The sequence below is a fragment of the Ursus arctos genome, unplaced genomic scaffold (assembly GCF_023065955.2).
Source record: "Ursus arctos isolate Adak ecotype North America unplaced genomic scaffold, UrsArc2.0 scaffold_1, whole genome shotgun sequence".
Taxonomy (NCBI): Eukaryota; Metazoa; Chordata; class Mammalia; order Carnivora; family Ursidae; genus Ursus; species Ursus arctos.
The window spans coordinates 103,959,723-103,969,000 of record NW_026622763.1 but is presented as its reverse complement, the minus strand read 5'-3'; the positions used below and the strand labels follow the sequence as shown (position 1 = coordinate 103,969,000).

The window sequence follows — 9,278 nt, the reverse complement described above, 5'->3', positions numbered from 1 at the left end:
CGAGCGTGAGCCCGGAGCAGACCATACAGGGGGAAGCAGGAGGGGAGCGTGTCTAGGTGGCTCAGGTGGGGGGAGGGTGTGGAGCAGTGAGCAGTAAGGAGAACAAAGGGAGAGAAGGCAAAGCTTGTAGTCCCATCGAGGCGGTAGGAATGCTTAGGAGTCAACAGGGTGCTGATCTGGTGACCACTCGTTGGGAGGGTCCCAGGACCAAGCCTGGGCTTGGCTCCTGCACCAGGTGACACAGGGGGTCGGGGCTTGGTGATCACAAGCGATTTGGCACATGTCCCATGTGACATGACTGTATGATGGTCAAATGAGAACCAGGGCAGGAATTTATTATGCACAAAATTGTCTTCTTGGGAAGCTGGTTTTTTTTCCTTCCCAATCAAATCCTTTTCCTGAATATTTGGTCCTCAAAAAACACCTGCAAACACCATAACTTTATATGCAAATTACTATTACTTCGAATATCAGAATTAACATCAATAAAGAACTGGAGATTTTTTCCCTATTTTTTAAATTTTAAGTAGGCTCCATGCTCAGCATGGAGCCCAACGCTGGGCCTGAGCTCATGACCATGAGATCAAGACCTGAGCTAAAATCAAGACCTCAGACACTTAACTGACTGAGTCACCCAGGCACCCTAAGAACTGGAGATTTTAACCGAGCTTCTTAGACCGGCCTACAGAATATTCAGTAAATATATAAAAGTCATCTGCTAAATCAACGGTCACACTGTCATGTAGGGGTGGCTCTTAGGGGAGGAGCCATTATTCACAGATATTTTCACTAGGTTTTATTTTATTTAAAGTTTGGTTGGGTACAGAAACACACACACACACACACACACACACACACACGCACACACACTAAATAGGTTAAAATATCCAAATAAACTTTACTGCAACTTTTGTAGAATTTAATTTGTGCTACAAGACACGTTGCATAGGAAACTATTTAAAGCCCCTGAGGAAAAATATCCACGGTTTAAGGTGCAACTGGTTTTGCTGCTTCTTTGCGGAGAAGGCGAGAGATGATCTCTGGAAAGAATGAGGTGGGAATGAGAAGCGGAATTTAAGGTTATTTGGTGTGATGATTGGGGAATTGCGTGTCCTGGTTCTTGCAGCATAAAAAACATAGCGTTTTTCTGTGTGGTGTTTTTTTCCCCTAGCCAGTTGGTCTTCAGGATCTGAATCAATAGATACATAAGAATGTTCCAGCCCAACAGGGATCACCCCCTGATTACACTAAGTAATTGACATAACATGTTTCAAGACGTCAGAATTAGAGAACGCGGTCCAGGAATCCCAAGTGGCCCAACATCACTTCATACAAGCATACCGCGTGTCCTGGCACACTGCCGGGAATCAACTCTCCTGATTTGCCAGATAATTCCGTCCTGCCCCTCCCTCCCTCCCTCCCGAGCTGCCACCACCACAGTGCGATCATGGAGCCCAACACCGAGCGCCCACACAGCCATGCCGATCTACATCTGTAAAGGTCATCAGGGCAACAACATTCTGCCAAGTCCCTGACTTTAGGTGGGAAACATTTTCATGTTTAGAAAACGTTCATCCTGCTCAGATAATCTTTCTGCGGTACACAAAAAAGATGGTGTCCCCTATGTTATTATTTCCTAGGCCACAGGGGTGTAGCAGGAAGGGAGAGGGGTTGATTTCATATGGAATGAAGAGGAGGTGGCCAGTGGCAGCAGGCCCCTTTGCACACACGTTAGCACAGGGCATCCCTCAGGGTGAGACCTCCCTCATGCGCATGGAGGAGAGGCCTTGAGCCCTACAGGGAGCCCTCCCCTGCTCCCAGGGACAAACAGGACAACAGTGGCTGAAGGCTGCAGGGACCACCACACGGCAAATGGCACTGTTCTCTTGAACGACCAACTGCACACAGGTGGGGGCCGTGAAGAACGCCAGCTCCCGGCTGCCCTTCCATCTCAAGGGCACCTGCTTGCTCATGTAGGACTTGACTCTGCCCACCAAAGCCTGAAGAAGGTTCGCATGTGCCATCGCTGGTCATTTACCGTAACGCGAGGCAAAGGGACAGAAGAGAAGGCAGGTGAGAGGGGACAGCACGACCTAGGACACTCTCAGAAACGATGGGCAAGAGCTGGACTCATCTACCGAAAAACCACATTCCTATTTGATTTACCCTTTTTACAAGGACAGAGCAACAGAGGTCCAACACCTGAACAAGTGTCTCTCCGCACACTAAGTGTTGAAATGCAAAGTGTGGCTGGGAATCAGAAATGCCCCCAGTGACCTTAAATACATACATACATCTGTAACATAACTTAAAAAGGTCTTTACAGAACATAAAAGCCTCAACAGCATCCTCCCCTATTAAGGTGTTTTTTTTTGTTTTTTAACCTTTATGGTCCATTAAAAAAATCAGATACAACCTTTTTCATATGCCTCCCCCCATACTTTAAAAAAAGTGATTTTAAATTTAAATTTATACCTAACAAATAGAAAGCTATTTGATTGGCAATGACCTGCAGTAGAAATTCCCTTCAGTTCCCCCCCCCCCCCCCCCCGCCCACGACGGAGGAGGGCGCTGGAGCGTGCCTGTGCTTGGTCTTTGGGTGTGGGTCCGGCCCGAGAGCGACCCTGCGGGTCTGAGCAGCCGGCCCTTCCTCCCTCCCCCGCTCCACGTGATGGCACGGGTATCCAGGACAGACGGAGGGCGCGGGGCCCAGAGCAGCAGTGGGCGCGAGGGAACCCTCTCAAATCACGAAGTCGTCGTGGTCGGCAGGACTGAAGGCAGCTGCTCTCAGAATGTCCAGGGAGTTCACCAGGATCAGAGTCCCCGTGAGGTGTTTCCAGCGCTTGGTGATGGGGTTTTTCATCTTGTCCAGGCCTATGTGCAGTTCCTGGATGACATCCCGGTAGCTGTCCCCGACCTGGTGGCTCCAGGTTAATAAAAAGTCATAGGCGGGTTTCCACATGGCCTGGATGGTAGAGTCGTCCAAAATAAAAGGAGGGAGGGGGGAGAGAAGATTAGGGGACAGTAAGAGAACTGATTCTATTATTCGAGCCTATTAACTCCAGTTCCTTTGCTCATTGTTTATGTTTCTCACTGGAGAGCGGGACAAATGCAGAGAAGCAGGTGGCACGGACCCTGTCCAGAGCCCGCATGTTCCTGAGGGAAGATGGGGTTTGGGGCAAGAGCAGGTAGAGCTGAGGGTGACTGAGCGTACAGGAAGGACTTCTCTCCTTACAATCTCTGCAGCACTTTCTAGGTGGGCCATTTCTTTAGAAATTCACGGCATTAACAAAGGACACCCTTATTCTGGGATTTCCTCCTTCCTAGGTCTCCCAGGCCCAAACCAGCTTTCTGGAAGCTTAAATCAACCTCCGCCACCAAGAGAGACTATCAAGAACCCCCGAGCAGGAACCCAACTGTCTCTGGGCAAAGTTCCACAACACACCAGGTACTCAGCCAACAGAGCCCGGGTCAGAGACTGAGCAGAAGAGCCCACAAAGGGCTCCGTTCATGCGCTGCTCCGTCTGACGGAAGGTCACTGAAGATCGGGACGCGCAGCCAACAGTCCCGAGAAGGACACTCACCCCACTCACGGAGAGCCTATGCTTTCTCACGGCAACTCACCCACCCCCATCCACACGCTGTCGGGTCGACAGAGCGGTGATGACTCTCACAGCCCGGGCTCACCTCGCTGTCCACGACCCCGTTCCTGTCCCGGTGCGGAGACTCGTACGCGTCCATTTGCTGCCTGGACACCTTGGCGAGCTTCTCGGCCAGCTCCCTCCAGCGCTGCGCCACCTCGACCGCTGTGGTCAGGAGCACGAAGTCCTGGATGAGTCTGACCACCAGGCCCTGGCAGTCCATTTTCAGTAAGGCCTGAGGAGTAAGGAGCAGAGCACGAGGCAGGTCAGAGGGCAGGCTCTGGTTTCCTGGGGCGTTCCACATGGAGACAACACGTTCTTGACCCCGAAAGTTCTAGGGCCTAGAAAGTGCCCCCTGAACTCCAGCATGGCTGACACCCACAGGACGGAAGGAAAGCAATGAATTTTGCAGGGTGGACTGGGTTTGCCAGCACTCTCTCCCCAAAGTCATGTCCACCTGGACACTCAGAATGGCTGTATTCGCAAACAGGGTCTTTGCAGATGTCATTAGTTAAAACCAGGTCATGGCAGCCCCTTGTCCAATGACTGGCTATCTTTACAAGGAGAGAGACAGAGACAGAGGAAAGAAGTCTGTGTAAGGACAGAGGCAGAGACAGGGGTGAGGCAGCCACAAGGCAAGGAGCGCCAAGGACGGTGGGAGCAAGCGGGAGCCAGAAGCGACGCCTGGACCAGACTGTCCCCCGAGCTACCGGAGGAAGCAGGCCTGCGGGGAGAGAACACGCGTCTGCCATTCTGGGCCACCCCGTCGGTGGCACGCTGCCTTGGCAGCCCCGGGATGCTGACCCACGGGGTGAGGGCGGATGTTGGCTGCTGGCCCTGGTCCTGCTCCCTCGGAGCAGCTGGACACAGTGATGATGTTTCACCGAGATGGACCGGAGGCCTGGGGCTCCGAGGACAGGACGTAGAGCTCCAGGGGCAGACGGGCTCCGATGGGGGCTGAGGCGCACACCGACATCTGGGCTGTCAGGTCTGGAGGGCGAAGTGAAGACCCCGTGTGGAGGATAAGGAGAATGGAGAGGCCCAAGGCTGAGCCTGAGGGAGAACCATCAGAAAGACACTTTCTGGAATCAATAGGATTGCTCCCTTGCCAAAGCTGAAAGAACTTTCTAGTGTGTCTTCAGAACAGGAGTCACCAACGGTGGAGAGACTTTGGGAGGGAAACGAATGCTTGCCACCCTAGGAAGGAAGGAAGGAGGCAAGGGGACCGAGCCCGGCCCAAAACCCCGCCTGGCCCCGAGCCAGCAGGTGACAACCTTGGGACTCGCTTCCCCCTCTAGGAAAGGGGCCGGATCAGGCAGGCTTCCAACACAGAGCTCAACAGTCCAGTGTGTTCTGTGAGACCCCGGGCGGGGGTCTTAAAGAAACGTAATCACATCAGCGAGCACAAACCAGCAGGCCCCCGGGTCTGCCCACCGTGGGATGCAAAAGGCTTGCCACCCAGCTTTCGTGACGGCTGCTGGGTGCACGTGGGCCTGGCACTATCCACGGAGGCTCTGCCGCCCAGCAGTCTCAGATTCCACCCCAACAGTGGGAAAAGTGGGGCTCCGAGGCCCCATGGACACGGTTTCTCGGTCCTCGGCCAGGTGAGCATTAAGACCGGAGAGGCTAGAAGCAGGAAAAGTCATCTGGTGTTCTTTCTGTCCTTCTAGGCTCTATTGTCTATTGTCACCCCAAGACTCCAAGAGCATATGCTAAAAACAACCACCCCACCAGCCCCATCCCGACTGAGCGGAACACGCAGCTCCTGTGAGAACTCTGTCCATTGTCCTGACGACGGCAGGTGGCCTTGGCCGCGTGCAGCTACGGTCTGCTGGGTCGCTCACTTTCAAGGGCGCAGCTAATTTAGACCGAGTGTCCTCACCTACACTTCATGTTTATATTGGGGGAGCTAAACAAGACGGAGGAATGGTGACTTTTTTGGCAATTTGCTGAATGCATTGGCTGGACGCCCCAGCAGGTCACTCTACAATTTACAACAGGGGTGACGGGTCACTCTGGTGCCGCCCCGGGTCCGCAGGCTGGCAGCTGGCTGGAACTGCGCTTCGCCAGAGAGAGCTTGAGGGTCCCGTGGTCGTGTTCTGGTTTGTTCCGTTGTGTTCTGGAATAAGCTACCACAACTGACCGCTTACTGTGAGCCGGGCATGGACTCATCCGGCCCTCAGCACCCCCACGGGGCAGATGCTGAGCTCACCCCAGTCTGCAGATTAGGCCGAGAGAGTGATGGAGACCCCCCATGCCCACAGGTGGCCTGTCCAGGGTCCTTCGAGGTGACAGAGGTGGAGGGAGGCCTTAGCGGTTCCGTGAGCACTCAGTCCTCGACATCACGGATGGAACAAAACAAAACACAGATCTGGATTACGCGACATGTCAACTCTATGTATTTCAGAAAAGGGTCTGCTTTCACTTGAATTTTCATACGTTCATACATTGTTTTAAAAAAATCAACGTTTAGTAGGTCTGTGCTTCAGAAGACATAAATACATCTACGTCCCTGCTTATGGCAGGGGGACATGTGATACATCGGTCGAATTCTGGATTTAAATTTTTGTGGGGTGGTGCTGCTGAAGCCCCGAAAGCACTGAGGCTGGCGGGGTCCCCCCCCCCCTGCCGCACGGTGGACGATCAGTCCCTCCGTGTCCCTGCTCAGCCTTGGCCCCCGGTTTCCCAGCACACAGGGTGAACGTGTGTCCGTGTGCCCAGCTGCCCAGCTCCGGAGGCGGCCAAGTTTTCCAGGTAACAGAACGCACGAGAGTCATGCTTTCTGACTCGGGTCCTCCCTGGCAGGAGCGAGGACAGTGGCTCTGTCCCCAGGGGCCCTGGGCGAGGACCGGGGCTCCATCGCGAGGAGCATGGAGAATGCAGGGACGGAGGCGTCTTCATTTTCTAACTTCAGCCCTGCTCACGCCTGGATCAGCCAGCGCAGCTTCAACGGTCACAGAGCAGCCGCACTGCCACCCAAGGGGCAGCCAGGCATTTTTTTAAGGGCACATTTTGGGAACGGGGAATGACCAAACCTGCTCAACAAAGGGCTACATGGGGAAGATGTTTCGGCTCTGCGGGCCCTGCGGTCTCTGTCCCAAGCCCCCGAGCCCGCCAGCGTGGAGAGAATGCGACACAGACGCTGTATGAAGCGACGGGCTCGGGCTCGGTCCCCTGTGACCTCACTTACAAGAGCAGGCGGCCCAGGGGCCAGTCTGCCAAGCCCGGTTATAGGAGATACTCTCAGGAAAAGACGACGAGGTGTCACTGGGTTTTGCCACACGTTCACCCACCCATGCTGCTATTCCCAACACGTGCAAACATCAGACGGGCCAGCCTCCCCGTGTGAGCTGCGGGCAGCAGAGCCTCGGCTTTGGGGCTCCTGGAGGAACCCCAGGAACCGCCTAAACGTGCAGTGGTTGGCTAACTGCCCCTCTCGGGGGGGATAAGGGGGCTTCTCTCCCGACTCTCAGAGAATCACTCCACACCGTCCTCCCCAGCCCCACCCCACCCCCCGAAGCTCCCAGCTCACCCTTCATTTCCATCAGCTTTGGCTTTATTCCACTCCTGGAAACAGCTGCCCTTCCCTTGATTTGTATCCTAGACTAACTTTCTCTTTCTCAGAGAACCTTCTCCAAAGAGCCCGCCCCTGGACTCAGATGACCCTGGCCACAGCCACCACCAGTGACCCCTGGTCACCAAGCCCGGTGGCTTCACCCTGGTGGCTCCAGCATCAGCTCCGAGCGCCGGTCTCGGCCCCTTTGGGAAAGTCCGCCCACGGCCCTGGCTGTCCCCTCCCGGCCCCAGCTGACTGCCTGTCCCTCCCCACCATGAGGAGGGACCTGCGTCTTGTGCCGGAGGGAATCCCAGGTATCAGGACTAACCTCTCATCTGGGAAACATGTCGCTGAACCTAGATGCCTCCAGTCTTAGACAAACGGGTCCCTGAGGTTCCGTCTGCCACCCGCCATGCACACGCTCCCGGGTGGTGGCCACTCAGATCTACTCCCGTCTCCAGCTTGAGCCAAGCCCTTTCTTGCAGTGTTGTCACAGTTCCCGGTACAAATACACACGAGTACGTGTTCGCCACACAGCGCACCCCAAGACGCAGTCAAGAACTGCACCGTGCCCAGAGCCCCAACGGGGAACCCAAGGTTGGCAAAAGGGAGGAGGGGTCTCCTGACGGTCCATCGCCACGGTAACACCACCTGCCACTCGCTGCCTGTCACTCCCAGCTGTGTACTCCCGGGTGACAAAACCATTTTTCATTCGGGACCAAACAAAACCTGGCATGAGCCAAGACAGCTGTGCAAACGCCAGACCCCAGAGCTCTGAAGGTCCACAGGGCTGTGCACGCGCCAAGGAAACAGAGCCTGTGCCCGATGACGCAGTGAACAGTGGTCGCAGGCCCCCGGGCCAACCAGCCAGCTGACAACAACCCGCGGGGGGTGGGGAGGAGCGAGCTGCAGCCAGATTCGAAAGGCCTGGCTGCAGAAGCTGCCCCTTTGCTGCTGTGGCTGCAAAGTGTGAGACTCAGATGGAGGCTAAGTGGCCAAGGGAATCTGCACACACGTGGAAGGGTACTCCCAGCCCGGCGTCCTCGGATCGGCCGCACCTCTTACCTCTGATAAAAAGCTGTTACCCACCCGTTTCCTTCATGCTAGCAGATCTAGAAAGTTAGGTCCTCCACCCCCAGACGACCTCCTGATGTTCTGCAGAAATGACTTTCGGAGTGGGGCACCCCACTGACAGCTGCTTCTGAGTAGCTCAGGGGCGGTGGGGCGTGGCAAGGGGCAAGGACACGCCTGGATCCAGCCTGACTCCCCTTTCCCCCTGAAACACTGTACCCCTCTCAGTGCCTACGGAACAAAGCACTAGCGTGATCTGGTACAGGTGGCTCCACGCCCCACGTACCCTCTTCCTGCATCACCTCAGCCTCTGGTCTGCCCCCATTGATGCTCTTCCAAACCCTGGCCCTTGCCCACGCTGTGCCTCCAACCTGACAGCCCTCCCTCCCCAGCGAGTGGGCTCCTGCACATCCTTCCGGCATCAGCGCCAGCCCCCACCCCCAGCCCCGCTCGCCTGTCCCTAGTCTACCAAGGGGGGCCCTTCTCTTCAGGGCTCACGGCAAGTGTGTCATGCACGCATGTTCACTCCGTGCCTTGCTCAAGTCAAGGGCCTGCATTCTCGGGAAGCCCAGCAGCCGGCATCAGCCCTGAGCACACTGCAGGCAGCCCAGAAACAGCGAGTGAATACCGAGTACAGACACTCCCCCTGGCCGTCTGTGGTGGCTCTTCCCTGCTCTGTGTCAGAAGCTTCGGTCCCGTACCTCCCACTCGGTAATCCCCAAGTGCCCATTCCGACATTGCCCCAACCCGCCCTCAAGTCCCACCGGCAGAGGTCCCCAGGGGGCTCCGTCCACCCTGGCCACTCTCCTCGCTCAGTGCCAGCCACGCCCACTCCCTGTAGCAGCCCCACGTCACCCCTCCCCTCTCCACCGCCTTCAGTCCGGCCTGGGGGGCGCGGTCGGGGGGATGGCCATCCTCTTGCCACGGACAGCGGGGGGCTTCCACCGCAGAGCAGGTCCAGCGAATACTTTCCCCATTGGCTAGCAGCCTGGGCTGGTCCTGTAGTGTGA

At 55.9% G+C, this 9,278-nt stretch overlaps 1 protein-coding gene across 3 annotated transcripts in view; it reads right to left on the bottom strand.

Annotated features, from left to right (window-relative positions):
• Positions 1-897: 897 nt before the first annotated feature.
• SH3BP4 (SH3 domain binding protein 4) overlaps positions 898-9,278 on the bottom strand; it is an 82,080-nt gene continuing 73,699 nt past the window's right edge. For all 3 annotated transcript variants that reach the window (XM_048214253.2, XM_026491636.4, XM_057305782.1), the window contains 2 exons: positions 3,688-3,876; positions 898-2,965 (listed from right to left, as the gene is read on the bottom strand). In XM_048214253.2, the coding sequence (XP_048070210.1) occupies positions 2,741-2,965; positions 3,688-3,876 (414 nt within the window). In that variant the 3' untranslated portion in view covers positions 898-2,740. The remainder of the gene's footprint in view (positions 2,966-3,687; positions 3,877-9,278) is intronic.